Here is a 24144-nt window from a genome sequence, read left to right on the forward strand (position 1 = left end):
CTCTTTGATGGCCCTCCACTGTAAAGAGGATAAAATCCAGACACTACCTCCTGGCCTTTGTGATGTGATGCCTGCCTGTTCCCTCCACTGAAGCTTCATCCCAGGTCGCTCTCCTCTCGTGCTCATTATGGTCTGGTCTCTTTGGTCTTCTTTTTGTTTTTCCAAATTCTTAAGTTCTTTCTCACTTCAGGACCTTGGCATGTGTCATTTCCTCAGTCTGAAATGTTTTTCTTCCCAAACTTTATCTGACTCCTTCCCCCTCATCTTTTAGTTATAGTTGAAATGCCAACTGCTAAAGAGGCCTGTCAACAGTGGGTTTTGGTTCTGTCTGCCCCTATCAGTCTGCATATCAGCCCCTTGCTTGTTTACTCTGTGGAACAGATTGCAAAGAACAGATTTGTGTATTTGCTCATTTGGCCATCTCCACCATCAGAATGTATCTCAATGTGGGCTAGGATCATAGGTGTCTTGTTTACTGATGTAATCCAGGCACCAAGAATGAGATCGGGTACATAATCGGAAGCTCAATTAATAGCTATAGAACAAAAAAAGGAAAAGTTATTATGATGTTTGCACACCTACACACCTATTTGCTAACCCTCCTCCCTTTCAATATAGCCATTGCTATGTGGTTTTTTTTGTTTGTTTTCAAAGTTATTTATTTTTGTCTGAGATTGTTCACAAACCATACAATTATCGAAAGATCCAAAGTGTACAATCAGTTGCCCATGGTACCATCATACAGTTGTGCATCCATCACCGCAGTTAATTTTTTTTCAATTTTTAGAACATTTTCATTACTCCAGAAAAGAAATAAAGACAAAAGAAGGAAACTCAAATCCTCCCATACTCCTGACCACCACTCCCCCCCCCATTATTGATTCGCAGTATTGGTATAGTACATTTGTTACTGTTAATGAAAGAATGTTAAACTACTACTAACTGTAGTATATAGTTTGCAATAGGTATTTATTTTTTCCTACATGTCCCTCTATTATTAACTTCTAGTTATAGTGTCATACATTTGCTCTAGTTCATGAGAGAGATTTCTTATATTTGTACAGTTAATCATGGACATTGTCCACCACAAGATTCACTGTTTTATACATTCCCATCTTTTAACCTCCAACTTTCCTTCTGGTGACATGTATGACTCTGAGCTTACCTTTTCCAGTATATTCACAGACCATTCAGCACTGTTAGTCATTCTCAACAACATGCTACCATCACCTCTGTCTGCTTCCAAACATTGAGTTCACCCTAGTTGAACATTCCACTCATAATAAGCAACCGCTCCCCATTCTTTAGCCCCATTCTATATCCTGGTAACTTATATTTCATGTCTATCAGGTTACATATTATAACTAGTTCTTATCAGTGAGACCCTGCAATATTTGTCCTTATGTGTCTTAGTTCACTCAATATAGTGTCCTTACGGTTTTTTCATCAACCCATTTTTTTTTAAGACGGTTTTGTTCACGCACCATATATTCCGTCCTAAGTAAACAATTGATGATTCCCTGTATAATCACATATTTATGGATTCACCACCATCACCACTATCTATATAAGGACATCTCCATTTCTTCCACAAAGAAGGAGGAAGAGTCAAAAAAGATAGAGAGACAAAAGAAAAAAAAGAGGAAAAAAAAAAAAAAACATGACAGCTAGGAAGCAATAAAAGGAAAGATAACATTAAACCAAAGTAGAATAAAGAGTCAGACAATATCCCCAATGCTAAGAGTCCCATACCCCTTCCCTATGCACCACCCCCCATGCACTTAGCTTTGGTATATTGCCTTTGTTACATTAAAGGAAGCATAATACAATGTTTCTGTTAATTGTAGTCTCCAGTTTGCATTGATTGTATTTCCCCCCAATCCCACCCTATTTTTAACACCTTGCAATGTTGACATTCATTTTTCCTCATTTAAAAACATATTTGTACCTTTTATCACAATCATTGAGCACCCTGGGTTTCACTGAGTTATACAGTCCCAGTCTTTATCTTTCCTCTTTCCTTCTGGTGTCCTGCATGCTCCTAACCTTCCTCTTTCAACCATACTCACAGTCATCTTTGTTCAGTGTATTTACGTTGCTGTGCTACCATCACCCAAAATTGTGTTCCAAACCTCTCACTCCTGTCTTTTCCTTTCTGTTTGTAGTGCCCCCTTTAGTGTTTCCTATAGAGCAGGTAACTTGTTCTCAAATTCTGTCATTGTCTGTTTGTCAGAGAATATTTTAAGTTCTCCCTCATATTTGAAAGATAGCTTTGCTGGATATAGGATTCTTGGTTGGAGGTTTTTCTCTTTCAGTATCTTAAATATATCACACCACTTCCTTCTTACCTCCATGATTTCTATTGAGAAATCCGCATATAGTCTTATCAAGGTTCCTTTGTATGTGATGGATCGCTTTTCTCTTGCTGCTTTCAGGATTCTCTCTTTATCTTTGATGTTTGATAATCTGATTATTAGATGTCTTGGTATAGGCCTATTCAGAGCTATTCTGTATGTGGTATGCTATGCTTCTTGGATCTGTAATTTTATGTCTTTCACAAGAGATGGAAAATTTTCATTGGTTATTTCCTCTATTATTTCTTCTGCCCCTTTTCCCTTCTCTTCTCCTTCTGGGACACCCGTGACATGTACATTCCTGCATTTTGTGTTGTCATTCAGTTCCCAGAGACATTGCTCATATTTTTCCATTCTTTTCTCTATCTCTTCTTTTGTGTGTAGGCTTTCAGGTGTCTTCCTCTCCAGTTACTGAGTGTTTTCTTATGCCTCTTGCGATCTGCTGTTGTATGTCTCCATTGTGTCTTTCATCTCTTGTGTTGTGCCTTTCATTTCCATAGATTCTGCCAGTTGTTTTTTCAAACTTTCAATTTCTACCTTATGTTTGCCCAATGTTTTCATTATATGCTTCATCTCTTTTGCCATATATTCCCTAAGCTTTTTGAATTGATTTAGCATTAGTTGTTTCAATTCCTGTATCTCAGTTAAAGTGTAAGTTTGTTCCTTTGACGGGGCCATAACTTTGTTTTTCTTACTATAGGTTGAAGTTTTCTGTTGTCTAGGCATCTAGTTTCCTTGGTTACCACAATCAGGTTTTCCCACACAAGAATGGGCTCAGGTCTCAGAAGGAGACAATAGTATCATGTCTCCCTGAGGGTGTGTCTTAGAAGATTGATACACCCTTTGAGGTCTCAAGCCACTGTGCTTTTCTGCCCAACAAGTGGTGCCTGTCAGCCTGTTCACTCCTGACTGATGTAAGGAAGTGTGGCCCATGGCTGTTTTCCCCCAGGCTCTGGGGTCTGGTTCTGAATGGAAGGCGGCTAGTATAGCTTGGTACCACCTCTTTCCTCTTAGGGAAAATACTCTCCCTGGGGAGATTTCATTTGCATTCAAATAGTCTCTCTGCCTTTGCTATCTCCACCTTGTTTGGGTTAGAATGCTGGGAACTGAAAATGGCTGAGGCTTTCTACATTGAGCCGAAAAAGGGACAGAAAGCCCCGCTTCAGGACCAGTCCGTGGCCACCCTCAGTTTCACCCATCAGCCAGAGATAGCACCCGGTCTTCTGGGCTCCCCCTTCCTCCCAGAGAGGTCCTCTGGCTCTCCAAGGTCAGTCATCAACAAAAGTCTCTGTCTTCATGTTGAGGATTCATAGCTTCTATTGAGCAGTCAATATTTGTTAATTAAAACCTCAGTTGGAGCTGGGCTCAGGATATATTCATTTGTTCGGAGAGTGCTGCTCTCTGTCACAGCGAGGCTTTGCAGTTTGGGCTGCCATGGGGGAGGAGCTGTCAGATTGGGTCTGCAGTTTTTACTTACAGATTTTATGTTGTGATCTCGGGCATTCCTCCCAATCCAGGCTGGTGTATTATGTGTGGACAGTACGTTTGTCTCCCAGCAGATATTCCAGATTATTTACTAGCTGTTCCTGGTTGTTTATTAGTTGTTCCAGGGGGACTAACTAGCTTCCACTCCTCTCTATGCTGTCATCTTCCCCTCCTGTCCATTGCTGTGTTTTTAAACCCAGGTTCATGTGTGTGACACTCCCAGCAGGAAGGGAATGCATGCTGTGCAAGTGTCTTCACAGTGATGGCTCTGGGCCTATCAGTGCTTGCTTCACTTTTTTTTTTTAATGCAATTTTATAGAGATACGGTCACACACCATATAATGCATCCAAAATATACAATCAGTGGTACACAGTATCATCATATAATTGTGGATTCATCACCACAATCAATTTTTGAGCATTTTCATTACTCCAAAATAAAGAAAAAAATATAAAAAAAGAAAAAAAGGATGTCCAAACAATCCCATACCCCTTATCAGCCCATTGTTTATGTATTTTTTGTCATTTATTACTCATCTGCCCATACACCCATGGTCAAGCAGCCTTTCAGCCTTTTTGTAAGTCCCGATATTCTAGCAGATATTAAGTACCTGCAATATTCTGACACTACCCAGTCTTCTTCAGTACCTTTCTCAAAGTTTACCTAGTCTAAATTGTCAATAGCTGTGACTGCTTATTTTAGGGCTTACTCAGTGCCATGATATCAATTCAAGTTCTTCCCTTTGTCCAAGGCCAGATTCTCCCTCTTTCCTCCACCCTATTAAAGTAGCATGCCCTCTCAAGTCCTAAAACATGAAACACAAGGCCTACAATTGGGCTGTTCATTCATTTGTCTAAGAAATATTTATTCATTACCTGCTGTGTTTCAGGCTCTGTTCTAGGTGTTGAGTAGTGAATATGACATTCTAGTTGTGCAGACATTCTAGTGGGACACATGTACATATTTATAATATGTGTATAGTATAGGTATATATGAGCTTCCATATATAAAAAAATTAGTATATATTACTATATGTTACTCTCTAGCTTTTACCTAAGTAAATTGTGTTTCAACAACAGTGTTGTAAGTTTTTCAAGAACAAATATTTTTTTCTTTAGTGTTGTGTACAACACTGCCTGGGAGAGTGCTGAGTACAGAGCAGATGTTTAATATATCCAGTTATTTCACTAAAAATGGTATACATAGAAAAGTCCATTCATATGAGATACAAGCCTCCTCCCCCAACACACACACACACACACACACACACACACACACACACACACACACACGCATCATTACATTGCTTGATTGTCTAATTGAAGTCTAGTGCTCCTTTGTGTAAACGTCCTCCTGCGTTAATGGGTAAATCTCAATTAGGGATTCAGGTTACATTGACTCACTATATATAAATACATCACCACTTTTTTTAAACTTCACAAAGTAAGCATTGCAGTTTTTCTAGACCTAGGGTTGTAAACTCAAGCATTGATAATATATGATAATAAGCATTTTAATTATATGACTGTATATTTTCTCAATATGATAATAAATGTAAAAAATATGGAAGCATCCAGAAACTTGATAGAAACTACATCATGAGCAACCACAATTTTATCAAGCTTAGTTCCAGCAGAGGGCTGTGTGAAAAGCCATTTTTTGCCACAATGAAATAGGTTTATTAATCTATTTCAAGAAAAGAACACAGGAGCACACAAAGTAGTTGCTGCTGACTCAAAGTTGGGGTTAAAAGCATAATGAGAGGCCTCATTGTCATGTGCTTCTGTGCAGATGGTGAGCAGGACCTGACCACATAAAGAAAAAGTGAGCAAAGTTTTTTCACTTGACAAATGAGATATGTGAATGAACAACTCAGAGAAGCAAAAACTCACAAATAGCAGTAACAGATGTGTGTATAATGTTCCTACAGGTCTCCTGTCCCTTGAGGGTCTTTGTGCAAGTGTCTGGGTAGACAATTCCATGCACTTCCAGGTGCTTATATATATAGAGTCTTTGATCATATTGACTTTATTTACCAAGTCCAAATAAAAACTACCAGCAAAGCCCTCCTGAAGCAAATGGCATTGCTCATGGACACAGGTGCCTTAGACTGCATTGTAGATACCATGAGATATTTAGCACAGCTGGAATCTGGAATGTAACAATCTGTCAATCCAGAAACAATTTGTAATCCATTAAACATCAATGAGGTCTTTCATATTATTTATGAATTGTTGACCTAAAAATTTGCCTTTGCAAGGTATTTTCACTTTAGTCATGGAAACTTGTTGTCCAACTCCTCTTACAATCAAGGATTTTTCTTAATCTGTTCTCAATGTCGTGCTACAATGATGGGGGGCAGAGGTGTGTGTCTGTCTGTTGAAGAGGGTGGGGAGAGGGAAAGGGAAGTGAATAAGCTGTCGCATTTGCTAGTCACTAGGGGGATTCGAAGATGAATCAGATACCCTCAACCCAGAGACCTTGGGCCTGTATGAAAGGCATTGGGGTTGAAGAATGGATTCAATTCATGGGGGAAAAGAGCCAGCAAGGACAGTTCACAACAGTGAGCCCGGGGCTGAGGAGTGGGGGCAGAATAGCTGGGGATTGGAGTATTGGAATTCAAATTTGGCTGGAGCGTGTCATGTGTAAAAATAAATAGGCTGCTGAGGTTGGGAAGAAAGGACGGTTGGGCCAGGCTAAGGAGTGTGGACTTCATTCATTGGGACGTTGGGAGCCATTGAAGGTCTTTAAACTGCTTAGTGATGTGGTCAAAGCTGGGGAACATATTTCTTTTTGGAGTAATCTTTGATGTCTCTCTTTCCCATACCTTCCATATCCATTCTATCAGCAGCCCTATTAGCTCTACCTCCGGAATATGTCCCAGACTGAACCTCTGCTGACTGTCTCTCCTGCCACCATTCTCACCTAAGTCACCATCATCTCTCAACTGGGCTGCTACAGCAGCTTCTTCAGAGGCTTGCAGCTTCCACACTTGCCCTGTCAACCCATTCTACACAGGAGAGGAACCTTTTACAAACCCAAGGAAAATCTATCCCTGCCCTAGTTAAAACCCTCCACTGTCTTTCCATCACACATGGAATAAAGTTCAACTTCTTGCTCTGCCCACAAGGCCTTCTGTAGGATCATGCGACCTAGCTCTGCAGCAGACAGTTGGAATGTGAGGTTGCCAGAGCTCTTTGTTCCCCAAGGTAGAGCTGCAGAGGAAGCAAGGACCGTGGGTTCAGGGAGATGTTTGGGGGAAGTCAGGTTCCCCAGTTAACTGTGGCATGACTTGTGGCAAATCATTGGGCTTCTCTGAACCTCACGTTCTTCATCTGTAAAGTGATAATAAAACTCCTCATGGCAGGGTGGTTCTGAAAATTGAACTACAGGACATGAAAACATGCAACCAAGGTTTTGTGCAGGGTAGTTTCTCAATAACTGAGTTTTTTGTCTCCTTTCCTCCTTCTCTAAAACACTAAGGATTAAAAAATATACTCTAGTCCCACAGCTTAAATTTGTGGTGTTTTTTTTAATGTATGTGTATGGTTTTAAAAGACAACACTTCCAGGCTTATAATGAAAATGAGGAGTTCCCCTTAACCAACCCCACAGTCCCTTTTCCACCCCTGGTTTCTTCTCCCCAAGGCTACTGCTTTTAACTCTTTTGGCTTTTTCTTCTAGAATTTACCTCTATAATTCAAAACAACATGCTTATACTACTGCTTCTTGATTTTTCAATTTTAGATATTATTCAGATATTTATCGATTTCATATTCATACCATGAAAGCTGAGGATTTAGTTCCCTTATACTTCCACCCCCAAACCTATACACTTGCTGCTGCTTCTCTCAATATATTATATCCTTCTTTTAAACTCATCAGTATCCAGAGTTTATATTTTTGACTCAGTATTCTCATTTGAGTCATATAGTATACTGAAGATTCCATGTCCTTTGTTGTAAACTTTTTTTCCTGTAGTTAATATTAGCCTTGTTTTTTCTTAGGTGGTTAGGTTTTTTTGTTTGTTTGTTTGTTTTTGTAGTGTGAGTATGGGTACTGATAAAGAAAAACTTTCATGCAGTTTAGGATCTCACAGCTTTATTGAGCAATTCATGAACTGGGCAGTATTCCATTCAGACAGTAGAAGGAAGTCCCACCAAGGTGGTGGAGAGGAGAAGCTTATAAAGGGCAAATGTGGAAGCAAGTGAGGAAATATTCCAGTTGGCTGACATTTAGTTTCCATTTTACTGGGGGGGGGGTGGTTCTTACATGGTGGGGAACAGGTGGTTTGCTTAGGAATGAGAAATTAGCTCACTTAGGTAGGAACCAAAGGAAGTTAGCTGGCAATAACGAATCAAGCTGTACTTAAATTTGGTATTTTGAGCAAGCCAGACATTTCAGGAAATAGAAACTAGCTTAGATTTTGGGTTTTGCTGACACGGGGTTTAGCCTGGGCACCTCCTTTTTGGGCCTACTAGATTTTATTTATCAGTACCAATCACTCTTTTGTCCTCAAACTTCTCACAAATCTGAAGCATTCCTCTCAATAATCGCAAACCGAACATGTTATTCTGTCAGTTTAATTCTTTTCCGTTTGGAAATCTCTCTCCCAGCCTCTTCTGGCTTCCTGCTCCAATTTGGATTGTGTGCTTCCTAAGCCTTCTGCAGAGCGGTATATCATCTGGGAATCCCTTTGTCTTCTTTTGTTTTGGATTCTTTGTTTCAGAATCTCATTTTCTTCCCTCGTATTACCTCCTTCCTTCTTCATTTTGCCAAGGCACATTTATCCTGTAGCTTTCTGAGAAAGGGAACATGGGAAATAAATTCTTTGAGATTTTATAGAGTTTTATTCTACCCTCATATTTGGTTGATATTTTGGCTGAGGATAGAATTCTGTTTCCCTCACCATTTTAAAGGCAGTCTCTTATAGTCTATTCCAGTGCTGCTGTTGATAAATCTGATGCCATTATGATACCCCCTTACTTTCTACACAATCTTTTTTCCCTCTTTGAAAACTTTTAGACCTTTCTCTCTTTCTTTGGTATTTTGATAGTCCATGGTGTTACATTTTCATGAGGTCTTTTTATCATGTGTTGTGTGGGCAGGTTGATAGGCCTTTCTATCTGAAAGCTCATCCTTCAGTTCTTGGAAATTTCTTGAATTAATGTCTTTTGATATTTCCTCCCTTCTCTTTCTTCTGTTCTCTCTTTCTGAAATTCCTGTTATTCAGATATTGGATGTTCTGGTCTCTTCTTCTTTTCTCCTTTTTAATTTTCTCTCATTTTCCATCTCTATCTTGTTTGCTTTTTTTTTTCTTTTTTTCTTTTTTTGACTTTTCTTCTATTTAATGCTTTTGCCTCTTTGTTTGGGTCTGTCTTTCCTAAGACAGAGGCCTAACTGAAACAACTAGTGGACCTAGGTTGTCTGCATTGTTTAACCAAGTATCAAGAAGCTGACCTGAAAACCTATGTATGAGTAGCCCTTGTCATCTGGAGTCTTCTGCCATATGGTGTTCAGGCAAGGACAAACTACATTTTAAGGGTCTCTTAAATGGTTCTTTATTCTTGAACTGTTTGGGTCCCAAGAGAGGAATTGTCAGTCTCTTGCTTGGGGGTCAGTCAGTCTGACATTTTGCCTAATGGGAGCCAGTGGGGAATGGGAGCGGTTTAGCATGAAGTCTTTCTTCTCAGTCCCCTGTTTTCAGTGTGGAGCTTGCCTCCTGCCCTGGGTTGAACCCTGTGTCCCCAAGTTTCAAGTCTCTCTGGCTCACCCTCTCTAGAAGAGTAAGTATCCTACCTTCTCCAGAGTCAGGGTGTACCAGTTTGTATATATTATGTCCCCCAGAAAAAGCCATGTTCTTTGATGCAATCGTGTGGGGGCAGACATATTAGTGGGGATTAAGTTGGAATGTTTGGATTAGGTTGTTTGCATGGAAATGCGTCCCACCCAACTGTGGGTGATGACTCTGATTGGATAATTTCCATGGAGTGTTACCCCACCCATTCAGAGCGGGTCTAAATTAAATCACTGGAGCCATATAAATGAGCTGACAAACAGAAGGAACTCAGTGCAGCTGAGAGTGACATTTTGCAGAGGAGCTACAACCAAGAGGGACACTTTGAAGAATGTACAGAAGCTGAGAGAATAGCTGCAGATGAGAGACAGTTTGAAGACAGCCATTGAAAGCAGACTCTTGCTCTGGAGAAGCTAAGAGAGGACAAACACTAAGAGTGTCACTAAGAGTGACATTTTTGAGGAACTGCAGCCTAGAGAGGAATGTCCTGGGAGAAAGCCATTTTGAAACCAGAACTTTGAAGCAGATGCCAGCCACGTGCCTTCCCAGCTAACAGAGGTTTTCCGGACAACATTGGCCATCCTTCAGTGAAGGTACCTGATTGCTGATGTGTTACCTTGGACACTTTATGACCATAAAACTGTAACTGTAACCAAATAAATCCCCTTTTATAAAAGCCAGTCTGTCTCTGGTGTTTTGCATTCTGGCAGCATTGGCAAACTAGAACACAGGGTGAGGTAACTTCCTCCCCAGGCAGGAATCTGGTGCTCTAGATCAGGGGTTGGCACACTTTTTCTGTAAAGGGCCAGAGAGTAAAGATTTTTTTGTTTTGTAGGCCATGTAACAGTCTCTGTCACATCTTCTCCTCTGCTTCCTCCTTTTGAAAACCCTTTAAAAGTAAGAAAACATCCTCAGTTTGCAGGCAGTACAAAAACAGACTGTTGGCCAGGCAGATCATAGTTTGCTCACCCCTGGTCTTTTTTAGACCATCTTCTTTTTAGCCCTACCCTGCACCCCTACCTTCAGAGAAACTTGAAGCCTCCAATTTCCATTCCTTTTTGGGTTTTATGGCTGAACCAGATAGTTTCTTGGGTGCCCCCCTCATGGAAGCTTAGGTGTTAGATTCATGGGTCTGCTAGGTGAGCAACTATGTATTCATTTTCTTTACATTTTCCAAAAGTTTGATTTTTTTCCTTGTCTGCCATCATCTCCTTTCTCTCTGTCCTTATTGTGTCATGGCTTTTTTTTTTCCCCTTTCCCATCTGTTTACTGGGGTTTGCAGAGGAAGTGGAGATAAATGCATGTGTTTAATCTAAGTTTAACCAGAAGCTCCCCCCAAATCCAATTTGGTTGGTTTTTATTTTTACTACTTTCTTTGATAGTACTTGGGTTAATTTTGCATTTGTTCTCCACGTGCTCACTTGCTCTGCCAGATGTTCAAAGAAGATGTCCTTGGGGAAGAAAAATGAGGGGTTTTAAGATGTAATGTTCTTGAAATGCTCACAATGGTTCAGTTTGTGAGATCTCAGGGAGACTCAGCCGTTTCTAACCACCACACTCTTACAATAGAAATACATTTTCACCTTTATTTGTGTAAACCATCAGGAACATTTTTAAATGTTTGTAATAAAGTTTGTGGCTTATTGTTTAAAATTGAATTTAAGGTAGTAAATCAAAGCTTTTGGTGGTGTGCTCCTGACAACAGGGAGAGCCTGGTAAGTGATCCCTAAAAGCTGATCAAAGGGAGCCGTTGAACTTTTTTTCTTTTTCTTTCTTTCTTTCTTTTTTCTTTTTCTATTTTTTAAATATATTTGTGTTTTGGTCCTTTAATCTGGTAGTGTTTCCAGTTCCATTCTGAATACAGTAATGCACACATAGTCCCCCGCTCAAGTCTTCTTGGCAGCATGTGGGACTGTCTTTGCCAAATGGCCCCTGTTTCGGACTAAACCTGGCTCCAACATCAAGTCTATACAAGGTATGAACAATGCTGATTGTCAGAAAATGGGCATCTTTCAAGATCTTATTCATACCACATTTCTGTTCTAGAAACATAATGAAAAATGAAAATTAACAAAGTGAAATCCACTGAAATATGACCACTAGTTACTTCTGCCTAGGTTCCCCATTCCTCGCCAGTGAAGAGGGTGTGCTGGGTGGAGTGATTGTTCTCCGATCTTGCAGATGTTCTGCAGAACCTGACTCCTCACAAAATAAACAGACACTTTTAGGTAAGTTGGACATATACATTATGTGAGTGGCTTTCTCTTTCATTTTTCTAAGACATAAAGAGATTTAAAACCTCAAGTAAATCATTTTAAGCTATGGAGGGCTGGGATACTCTGTTTATGTCTAAACATCTCTGTTCAACTGATCTGTGTTATAGTTTAACATGTGAAGATGACTGTTCATTTTTTAAGTACATGTTTAAAGCATATTTTTCAAATGGCCTAAAACCAAGGAACTTTAACAAAGTCCAGTATTAAGAACATTGGTCCGTGTATTTATTCCCTGCCTTATTCCCTAAACCATTGACATGGCCCATAACTGTATACACAGTAATGTAGAAAGAAGCTTCTTCCTGCTCCCCTTTCCCAAAAAGGTATCGGAACCCTGTGAAGACCTACTGGCCTAGAAGTTGGTTTTGGCTCCACTGCTTATCAGCTGTGATGTCTTTGTGCATCGACCTTACTGTTCTGTGCTGCTTCCTCAACTATAAAATAGGGATGCCTGCCCTGCCCTCCTTGTAAAGCCATGGGGGCGGGGGGGGGTGAAATGAGTGTTTTTTAGCTTTACAGATGTTCATCCAGACGTGTGGTTTTGTGTCTAACCAAGGCACCAGTGGGGATGAAACTCAGCCTGCCAATAACTGCCAAAGCACAAACTTGTGGGGCTGCCTCTCCCTCCAGGGGTGCCTTTTCCTAATTCATCCATCCAGAGGGGGTGCTTTTAAAAAATTTGCACCAAGAAGCCATGTAAACCAGCAGGGGGTCCTGTATGTTTTTTTTGTAATACTAACTTTTTAATTGAAGTATATATATATCTTTTCAGAAAAGTACACAAATCAGACCTGCAGTCACTTGATGAGGTATCACAAATTGAACACACCCGTATAACCAGCACCCAGATAAAAGTAGAACTTTACCAGAACCCAAAAGCCCTCTTGTACACGCCCCACCCCCAGCATTCTGTACCCCCTCCAAAGTTAACCACTATCTTGACTTTTAACACCATGATTAGTTTTGCTTGATTTTGTGTTTTATATAACTGGAATCATAGAATAGGCACTATTTTTGTAGTGTCTTTCAGTCAACATTATGCCTGTTAGATTCACCCATGTTTCATGTAGCAGTTGTTTGTTCATTTTCATTGCTCTGTCGTATCCCATAGTATGAATATACCACAGTATATTTATCCATTCTTATGTAAGTATTTTTTTTTATACTAAGACTATAGGTCATACCCAAGGGCAGGAGTGATTCAGTCCTTTCTATGACTTCCTTACAGAAAATGGGGATGGTGCCTGATCTCTAGTGTATGATCATTGTAAATTGCAGTAGCACAATTACCTTCATACTCTGAGGTTCTATGGGTCTGTAAAATAGAAAACTGTTTCTTATGGATTTAAAAAGTATTTTTTCTAGAGAGACCCAAAGCAATTTCACAGAATCTTTCCCTTATTCCTCAAAGAAAAAAAAAAAGTACATTTTCACAATAAAGCCGCTTTCTTTACCCAGGCACTGAACATCAACCTTATTGCCATATTCTCTTTTCTCTCTACCCACTGTACCTGGTACACATATTGCATCCCAGGAAATGTTTTTTAAATGGCTATCTTTTGTTAAATCAAGGCAAATAGTGGCCTGTTTCCTTAGTGTCTTAATTCAATCATTATTGAATCCTTTAAATGATCTTTCATGTTTAGATAGCAGGGAGTTGATTTTATAAATATGCAGAGGAAACTCCTGGTCTTCCATAAAAACTTGGAAGAATAAGCCTTAGTATTTTGGGGGCAGTTTTTAAAACTGCTTCATATATTATTCTTAGGAAGAGTGTTACAGTTCTTTACTGAGCCTGGACTCTTGCCCATTTGAGTTAATCCTGGAAATTGTGAGGTTTATACATATTGTCTTTCTTATTTGGGTGGTATAGTATGAAAATGAATATTTGAGAATAAGTCATGGGGTTATAGCTCACATCAAGTAATTTCTATCACCAAGTTAGTAATTTGTAAACTGAGTCCTATCCTACTCTTTGCCTCCAGAAGAAGCGTTAATTGTAAAGTGTCTACTTATAAAATAGATGAAAACTTGGCGTTTGTTAAAGTTAACTGGAGGCTTTGTTGTTTGTGAGGTTTATCTAGTAAAACATGGTGAACATGGGCTAGGGTCAACTAATAGTTGCTACCAACTACATGTATTTTTACATTTATTGCTCTTAAAAAGTTATGAATGTTCACTATGTGCTAAGAAAACAAAATCAAAAGGACAGGAAATGCAACGTGGAAGTCACCTTTGCCAGCCCATTCCCAGAACTACCCTCTGGTCTCCCTGATTCTGGTTCTTCTCTTGGGAAACACCCTCACTCTGTAGAATATGCTCATGCTTCTATTTCTTGATTAGTCAGTAACTTGTGATTCTTTGTTTTGAAAGATAAATTAACTCACAGCACTTCCCATTCCTTCCCTCCTGATTTTTGTATTAATTCTACCCTATCTTGAGATAATATGCTTTAATTTTATTACAACTTTAAATAACACCGTATTTCTTGATTCATCAACTGTGTACCATCTCTATCAGTTAAGTCTTTGTGACCATTTAAGTTGAGGGAAGTGCATGCACTTTTCTCCTTTTCTCTTACTCCCTCACTTCAGACCCTTATCTCCACCTCTAGGGGCCATACCATTGTCGTCATGGTTAATAACATTTGCATTCTCTTCTGTAGCTATACTTTTCCTCTGTGCTTTGACTAGAGGTTGATTCTAAACAGTGACAGGCAATAATCAGCATTTACAGTATCAAGATTGTGTAAATGTTATTCATGCAGATCCCAGTAGTGGGAGATTGGACCCATTAAAGAAGGGAAGTAAATGTTTGTCATAAAACTTTTGCCTGTAAAAGGAGACTATATCAAACATCCAAGTCAAGTGAATTCTTCTATCTTCTACCCCATCAGTTACTCCAAATCAAGGCACAATTAATTTGCTTCATGTTGGACCATGACTTCTCAATCATTCTTTTTTAAAATCCTCACGGAAGTATAGAATTTCATAAATTCATGGCTCCTTAATGCTTATTAATATCTAGTAACCAAGAAGTTCAGAAATCTTTCTTTCCTACATATCCAGATAAAACAAAACGATTCCCAAAATTAAAATAAAGTACATAACTGCTTTACACTGTTGAATCACTTTTTTTGTCCCCAAAATAGTATAATCAAAACAGTCTCTGACTTCAGCTTTTTTTGTATCCATTTTCTTTTCTGAAAATCATGAACAGTGTTGCCATTATCCCACAAGAGCAGTTTCAATCAAACCCCACAGCCACTTGATGGAGTTTCCAGGAAGCCATTCCAGAACATCTCCTCTTGACAAATGATGTCAATTTTAAGAGCAGCAGTGGGCTGCTCCACTGGTGGCATGGCTTGAGTACAGGACACTTTCAGGGTTTGTCCTTTGTGGATAGCATGAGAATCTCACGTATGAAGGAACTTTCAAAGTCATCTTTCTTTGTCTTTGCCCACAAATTGTTTGATATTCCTCCCTTGAAGAGGTGGAATTTAATGCCACTCCCCTTGAATGTGGGCTGAGCGTTAAACACTTGCTTCCAACAAATAAGAATATTTGTTGAAGTGACAGTGCATGACTACCAAGACTGGGTCAAAAAAGCATTGTAACTTACTTCATTGTTCTGTCTCTGTTGGATCACTTACTCTGGGGAAGACTTGCTGCCATGTTATGAGGACACTCAAGCAGCACTGTGAAGAGGCCTATATGACAACTGTGACCTCTAGTAACAGCTAGTGAGAAACAGGCCTCCTGCAATAGCCTCAGAGATGGAAGTTGCCCTGAGCAACATCTGACTGAAATCTCATGAGAAACTCTAAACAAGAAACATTCAACCAAGCCCTTCCCAAAGTCCTGATCAACATAATCTGTGAAGTAATAAATTTTGTGGTGGTGTGAAGCTCTATGTACCCCAGAAAAAACAAGTTCTTAAATTTTAATTCATTCCTGTGGCTGTGAACCCATTGTAAGTAGGACTCTTTGATGAGGCTGCTTTATTTAAGGTGTGGCCAACCTTTATCAGGATGGTCTTAATCCTATTACTGAGGTCCTTAAAAGCAGAATGAAATTCAGATATCTATATAGAGAAAGCCACAGAGGAAGCAACCAGAAGCTGAAATCAACAGAAGCCAGAGGAGAAGGGAGAGACCAGGAGATGCCACCATATGCCTTGCCGTGTGATAAACTTAAGAGCCAAGGATTACAAGCAGCCAGCCCCAGAACATCAGTCTTCAGGAAGAAAGCATTGCCTTGATGACATCTTGATTTGGACTTTCTTTTAGCCTCAAAACCATAAGCTAATAAATTCCCATTGTTTAAGCCAACCCATTTCATGATATTTGCTTGAGCAGCCTAGATAACTAAAACAGCTGTTATAAACTACTACATTTGGGGTTAATTAAGCCCTCTCCCTGCCAATGTCCCTTAGAATTTTCTAAAGTGCAAGTACAATTCAAGGCACTCTATCACATTTTGAATGCTCTGATGGTCCGATTTTAGTTTCCATCGAATAGATCCTTATTCTCTTCTTTGAGTTCTTCTGGTACAAGTCTGATCTGTGTCCTCCTACATTACAGTCCCTAATTGCTCTTCTCCAGACTCTCTCCCCAGCCTCCCACCTCCAGGCTCCCACCCCTATTTTGTGCCCCCACACCCGTCTCTGTACTGCCACCCAAGTTCTATCTCTGTAGCATACCTGTAGCTGACCTGAGAGAACTGCAGCCTAGTCTTAAGAACAGGGGAGGTCAGGAGGAAAGAAGACTGTCCTGAAGCAGAAAGAGCAAGAATGAGAATATGACCTAATCATGACCAAGAGAAACATACAGATCCCAAGATTGGAGGGATTAGTGGTCAAAACAAGAGCCACATAGTATATGTCATTAGTTTTTTAAATGTGTAAGCTAAATGTTGAGTAATTTTCTATGTTAAAATAAAAACAAAACATGTATCTCTTACTATCACTCCCATTGCTTCCTACTTTTAATTTTTCAGTGAGGGTGTGCACGCGTGGACACACACACATACACACACACACACAACTCTGCTGGTTAGTTCCCTACAGGAGAGAGGGCAAACTATAGACCCTCTTCTGATCTGAACCCAGGACTTACTTTCAGCATTATTTCTGACTAGCTGTTCCTTTTTTCCACTTGTCCCTAATCCCCCCAAACTCCAGGCACTCCAAATGACTTGGTCTTCGTCAAGAGTCATGTTTTTCCCCCAGTAATTTACACATGCTCTTACCTTTGCTTGGAATGCCCTAGACCATTTACACTTATTCTTCAAGACCCAGATCAAATGTGAACCTTCTTGGAATCCTTCAGGAGCCTTCCAGTCCATTTTTGTCCCCCTACCGCCAAGTGAATTTTGCTCCCTTCCTTGTGCATTGTTAGAACTGTACAATTGGAATTGACCCCAGTGGCTTACAGGAGGGGTACAGTTGTTTGAAGTCTCTTTCTCGGCATTATAAAATTCCACTGAATCTGAGAATCACACCACCAGATTGTGAGCTAGTTGAGGGCAGGGACTATGTGGTATACAACCCAACCTTTATAGTAGGCTCCTGATAATTGTTGGATGGATGAATGAATGAATGAAATGCCAAATGAAATTTCCTTATTATCTAGCAGAAGTTTTATAAGAAGTTCACCACTCTTCCAAAAAAATGAAATGTCACATAAAATATCCTCATATATTCTTAAAAAATAAATAATAATGGATCGGAAATGTTGAAGTGTTGGGAACAAGAAGATTCAGAGACGGTTTAAATGGATCACAGAAGACAGCCTCTGCAAACAGCCTTGTAAAAGGACAATTTGGAAGTGAACATGTTTGCAACACCCATCCTGCCACCTCCCACCCTCAGATCATGAGATGTTGGCAAAGCCCAGGCTACAAATCGATGCTTTACCTCAAAACAAATGCTTGTCCCTCAAATGAAACAGCTGAAGGGAATTAATTTTCTCTCTGCTTTTAGAGAAAAAAAACTTTTTTTTTTTTTTTTTTTTTTTTACCTGCTAGAGTACAATTACATGTGCTTTACAGGCCTCTACAGAAGTGCTTTATTGGAGTTTCTGTACATAGTATGGTTAATAAATGTGTAAACAAAAGCATATCAAGCTTCCCAGTGTGTGGAGGGGATGAGTTCTTTTTCATTTTAAGCTTGTAATTAGATACAAGTAATTAGAATATGTGCAAATATGTGACATAACTCTCCAGTCTCACTATAGGGGTACATTTCTTCCCTTGTCCCTTGCTGATGGGAACCTGGTGGGCCTGATGGGGACTGTGAGGTTCTAGGGGTTCCTACCTGGGAGCAGTTAGTAAGAAATAGTGAATACAGGGATCAGTGAGAAACAGACTCCATAAATTTAAGGAAAAGCTTAAACAGTTCAGAATAGGAGGTATAGAAACTTAGGGGCTCTTCAGAGTGTAAAGGCTATGTGCTTGGTCTGCAACCTGTGTGCCTGTATTGGAATTTTTTTATTCTAAATAGATTTTAGGCAAATATTCCAGCCAGAGCCTGGTTATCTGAAGAGCACACACATGGTAATTGTTACCTTCCCATTAAGTTAACCTCACCTTTCTTGGAGAATAACTTCAGGTTCTTTTCTACTCAGGAATATGTTCATGATGTTGATAATTAAGTTCTGTACATGATACTGCTCCTAATTGTCCAACTCCCCTTTTTTCCTTTTATTATGAAATGTTTCATGTATTTTTTAAAGAGGAATGTAATGAATTTGTACGTTATAAAGAATAATAATAAAATGAACACCTGTGGACTTGCCACCCAGCTTAAGAACTTGCCCATTACCCATATCTTTGAAGCCCCCATGTGGGCCTTTCTGATCTTACCTGCTTTCCCCCATCTTTTATTTCATGTTTACCCCTTGCATTTCCTCATGACTTTTTAACATTTCTACATATCCCTAAATGATATCTTTTTTAGTTTTACTTTGTTTTGAACTATATATGAATGATAACATTCCTTATTATTTCTTCTGTGAGATTCTTTGCAGTTTCTTACATAGTTACATGAAAGGATAATGAGTCCCTTTATCATTTTAGGCTTCACCCTATCAAATCAGACTGTTCTGCAGTTGCCAATTAGAACTTAAACATGGCCCCCCCTGCCTTCTCCCCTTTTTCAGAACACAGTTCCTTATCGAGCAATTTTTTTTGTTGCTGTTACCAAAACATGCTGTGGTTTAAATATAAAAGATGTTAGATTGAGTTGGTGCTTCCTGGAACATTAAAAAGATAAAAGGTCATTTTACTGTAAGTTAAAATTCCAAACCGCCTTTTGGTTTTACTGGCATTAAAAATTTGGCGAGCATGTATAAACACATGCACTTCAAAGGAGCTTTATTCTCGAGGCACCAGCAGTATCATTTATTTCCATTACATGGCGCACGCCACTGTGAGCACTTATGACTAGGCATTTCTGCCCAGGCTCACATGATCATAAAAATCGCCGTCAAAGAAAAGGCAAATTAGTTTTTAGGCTGGTAGTGGGAAAAGAGGTGCTTATGGTTGGTTGATGTTAAGTTTATCTTTAAAAAAGAATTAAAGATTTTGTTCTATAAGAGGGCCCAGTGTTATGGTTACAACTTATTTCTTTAGCGCCTCAACAATGCTTGGGGATTGTTCTGTGTTCACTATAGTGTTATAGATAGTTGAGCATTTTAGTTGTTTAAGGATCAGATGGAAACAAGCAAATTAAGTAACTTATTCTTGTAAGTCAGACATGATATTTAAACTTTTCAACAATTGAATTGCCTTAATCTGTCAAGGCTAATGGTCCAAGATTTGTTGTTTTTTTGTTTTTTGTTTTGAAATAAATGCAAAGTTACATGAATAGTTGCAAAAACAGTACTAGCCCCATACACAGAATTCCATCATACCCTGACCCCCCTCCCCCGATAGCTCAATCCACCAACTTTAACATACTGTCACATTGCTATTTCTTTCCCTCCCTATCTATCATCCATCATCTATTGCTCTGTCTTCTGAACATATGAGAGTTAGCTGCACACATCCTTGAACATATATAATTCACATACGTACTTCCCATGAACAAGAACATTCTTTTATGTAATTCCATTAAGCTCAGCTAAGAATTATAAGAGATTCAACAATAATACAAAGCTTACATTCTATATTTCCTTTTCCTTATGTCTCAACTGTGTCCCTTCGAGCCACCTGTCCTCCACCCTCCAATCCCATCCAAGTTCATCCTTAGCATTCAATTGTCGTCTAGTTAGACTGTCTTTTTTTTTTCTTTTTTTCTTTTTTCAGTTGTGGAAACACATGTACAGCCTTAATCTTCCCATTCCACCCCCTCCCTAGCCTTCCATTAGTGGGATTAATCACATTTAGAATGATGTAATGCTCTTTTCCCACCATCCATTACTAGAAATTTCCCTTCACCTCAAACAGCAACCCTACACTCATTTCTTAACTCCGCAGAGCCCCTTCCCCCATTTCTCTTAACCCAAACTCTACTTTTCATCTCTATGGTTATATTCTCTGATAATTTCTTTGTGTTTACTGTGGGGCTTAAAATTAACCTCTTAAATCCCTATCAATCTTGTTTTTCTTTGATACCACTTTCACTTCAATAGGGTACCTAAACTATGTTCCTTTACTCCTTCATTCCCCCACCTTTCTATAGTTGTCTAAAATTACATATTTTACATTGAGTTCAAAACCACTGATTTGTCTTTAGAGTTTGTGTATTTTTAATCATGTACAAAGTAAATAGTGGAGTTATAGTTCAAAAATTATTGACTTCTATTTGTATTCCATTGTGGTTGAGAATGTTCTTTGAGTATATTCAATTTTTTTTTTTTTTTTTTTTTTTTAATTTCTTGAGGCTTGTTTTATGTCCCAGCTTATGGTCCCTTCTGGAGAAAGATCTGTGATCACTAGAGAAAAATGAGTGTCCTGGTGATTTGGGATGTAAAGTACTATATATGTCTGTTAAAATTCTCTATATCTCTTTCTCCTTTCTTTGTCTCTCCGTTGGTAGGGCTTCCTTTAGAATCTGAAGTAGGGCAGGTCTTTTATTGGCAAAGTCTCTCAGCATTTGTTTGTGAAAAATTTAAGCTCTCCCTCAAATCTGAAGGAGAGTTTTGCTGGATAAAGTATTCTTGGTTGGAAATTTTCCTCTCTCAGAATTTTAAATATGTCATGCCACTGCCTTCTCCCCTCCATGGTGGCCACTGAGTAGTCACTACTTAATCTTACGTTGTTTCCTTTGTATGTGGTGAATTGCTTTTCTCTTGCTGCTTTCAGAACTTGCTCCTTCTCTTCCATATTTGAGAGTCTGATCAGAATATGTCTTGGAGTGGGTTTATTTGGATTTATTCTATTTGGAGTTTGCTGGGCATTTATGCTTTGGGTGTTTATATTGTATAGAAGGTTGGGGAAGTTTTCCCCAACAATTTCTTTGAATACTCTTTCTAGACCTTTACCCTTCTCTTCCCCTTCTGCGACACCAATGAGTCTTAAGTTTGGACGTTTTATTTTATCTATCATATCCCTGAGATCCATTTCGATTTTTTCGATTTTTTTTTCCATTCTTTCTTTTGTTCTTTCATTTTCTGTTCTGTGGACTTCTAGGACACTGAGATGTTGTTCAGCTTCCTCTAGTCTTGTATTGTGAATATCCAGAGTCTTTTTAATTTGGCCGACAGTTTATTTTATTTCCATAAGATCTTCTATTTTTTTATTTACTCTTGCAATGTCTTCTTTAGGGTCTTCTTTATGTCACTTATATCCTGGGCCATGGTCCTCTTGATGTCCTTTAAATTCTTTGCCATGTTTTCGTTCTTTGATTGTAGTTCTTTGATTAATTGTGCGAGGTACAGTGTTTCTTCTGAAATCTTGATTTGTGTGTTTGGAGCTGGATTCTCCATATCCTCTGGTTTTATCATATGCATTAAGATTTTCTGTTGGTTTTGGCCTCTTGGCATTTGTTTTGCTTGATAGGGTTCTTTCAAGTTGTAATAAAAAAACAGGATATCGATCTAATTTTTCAGAGACACAGTTTGGTGATGTACACTTTCTCTAACTAACCAGCAGATGGCGTCTGTGAGTCACCTACATCCCTCAAGTCAGTTCTCAACCTTTTTCCCGCTGTGTGTGGGGAAATGATTCTTGTGGGTTCAGTTGGAGAACTCAGTTTGGGTGTGTTGCTGGAGCCGTCCGCCCTGAATTGTGGGGTGTGTGTACAGTTTGCCAGGGAGGAAGGGCAGTTCTACTGTTCAAATCTCCCAGGTTCCAGGAGATTCAAGGCCGCCGCAAGAATCTAAGCCTTCATTTCAGTTCAGCCCCAGACCCTCTCTCTCGCTGTCCCACAAACCACCGGACTTGGCGTAGCCTCCCTGGGTTCTCCGAGCAGGTCCCCCCTCCCAGCTGCGATCCTCCAGGAGCTCAGCCGAGGGAATCTCGTGCTACGTCACCAGTGTGCGTGTCCCTCAAGGGAAGCCCTGGGCCTCCGGGCTGTGCAGCAGAGCTCTCAGCTCGTTTCAGAATGCAGAATGTCTTGAGGCTGTCTTTACAGCAATGCCTTGCGGGCTGCTAACAGCTGAGGTTTTCTCCACAGAGAGAGAGCAAGGGACAGAAAAACTCCCACATTCACCCGTCAGCCAAAGATAGCACCCGATTCTCTGGGCTCCCTATCCTGAGACAGATATATCCCCCGATTCTCCCAAGGTCAGTTGTCACCAAAAGCCTCTTTCTGCTTGTTGAGGATTCGCTATCTGTATTGAGCAGTTAATATTGAAACCTCACTTGGAGCTGGGCTGAGAGAGTGCACAGTGCGGCTTCCGTGAGGGAGGGGCTCTCGGCTCTAGGTTCTCGACTCTCATCGTGGGTCTGTAGTTTTACTTACAGATTTTATGCTGTGATCTCGGGCATTCCTCCCAATTCAGGTTAGTGGATGTTGAGTGTACAGTCACGTTTGTCTCCCCACTGTTATTCCAGGTTATTTACTGGTTTTTTGTTCATTTATGAATTGTTCTGGGGGAGACTAAGTCTTCCACTTCTTTCTATGCCGCCATCTTCCCAGAATCCTCCAAGATTTGTTTTTAAAATACAAAAATATTGATTACAAGTAGTTATAAACAGCTGCTTTGCTTAACTTATAACAGGACTTTTCTTCCCTTAAATATCACTTTTAAAATAACACACTTTTAAAAACTTGGAAATAAATTTCCATCTGTAATTTTATTCTCCATCATAAGTATAATTCTATCTATAATCTAACCAAAAACTATATATTTTTTTACCACAAAGTTTTTCATCTGAAATATAGAATTTAAAGATTTAGGAATAGAATTCTAGTGATTGAATAATTCTTATTACTATGGTTCTTCTAAAACTTTCAAGAAAATATTTTGACAAATTTTATAAGTCAATTTTCATCTGTTCAGCGGGTGATAGAGAGCACCGTAGCATGAAGTAAAGCCTCAATAAATATTTGCTGAATGAATGGGATCATGTTACAGTAAAACTTTTTTCAGTGAATGGTTTTCTGTTCAATAGAGAACTTCCAAGTCCCAGCCAGTGGCCCCTTATTTCAGCCGGTTTCCAAAAGAATAAAATGATGAAACAGGAAGAAAATTAAACTATCCTTTGGGGCTTGTATTGGTATTTGACCCACATCCCTCTCTTCCTTTTCAGTCAGCATCCTTCTTTAGTCTTGAATAACTTTGAGTGAGCCTTGGAAAGAGATGAGATTGTGTCAAATTCCATCCCCATCTCTCAGGACAGCTTAGTGGTGAAAGCTTTTCAGGGAAACAAGCCAAGTCAGAATTATTTCATGGCCGTAATGGGTCATGTATGATATGAATCTTAAGGATTCCATGTCAGGACAATGAAGCATCCTTGTATGTTTTTGGTAAAGATGGTCTCCCTACTGCATAATAAAGAACTTAACAGTCAGTGTGGTGGTTGTGGCGGTGGTGGGGTCCACATAGGTAAGAGAAGGCTGTTTTATTTATAGTTCCTCATTCTTCCTATTTTAAAAAATAAATCGGTCTTTATTCAATAAGGAGTAACTTAAACACTATGCAGAATATCCTAGTATGCCATTTGACCTAAGGCTAAGGAGTGACAGCTAATTTGGCAACTGCCCAGCCCAAGGCAGTTCTGATTTTAGAGTTCTGTTTTTCTTGCAAGAAATTCTGGGATGTGAAGCCAAGCAGAGAGGTTTTAAA

The 24144-nt window shown here is 39.4% G+C and overlaps 1 protein-coding gene across 6 annotated transcripts in view; it reads left to right on the forward strand.

The window, feature by feature from the left end:
- TASP1 (taspase 1) overlaps nt 1–24144 on the forward strand; it is a 656132-nt gene that overhangs the window by 245257 nt on the left and 386731 nt on the right. For all 6 annotated transcript variants that reach the window (XR_005213130.1, XR_005213131.1, XM_037811849.1 and 3 more), the window contains exon 12: nt 11754–11864. Coding sequence is in view for 4 of the 6 variants with exons in the window: in XM_037811849.1 (XP_037667777.1) it covers nt 11754–11864 (111 nt within the window). In the remaining 2 variants the exon portion in view is untranslated. The remainder of the gene's footprint in view (nt 1–11753; nt 11865–24144) is intronic.

This window comes from Choloepus didactylus, chromosome 19 (genome assembly GCF_015220235.1).
Source record: "Choloepus didactylus isolate mChoDid1 chromosome 19, mChoDid1.pri, whole genome shotgun sequence".
NCBI lineage: Eukaryota > Metazoa > Chordata > Mammalia > Pilosa > Megalonychidae > Choloepus > Choloepus didactylus.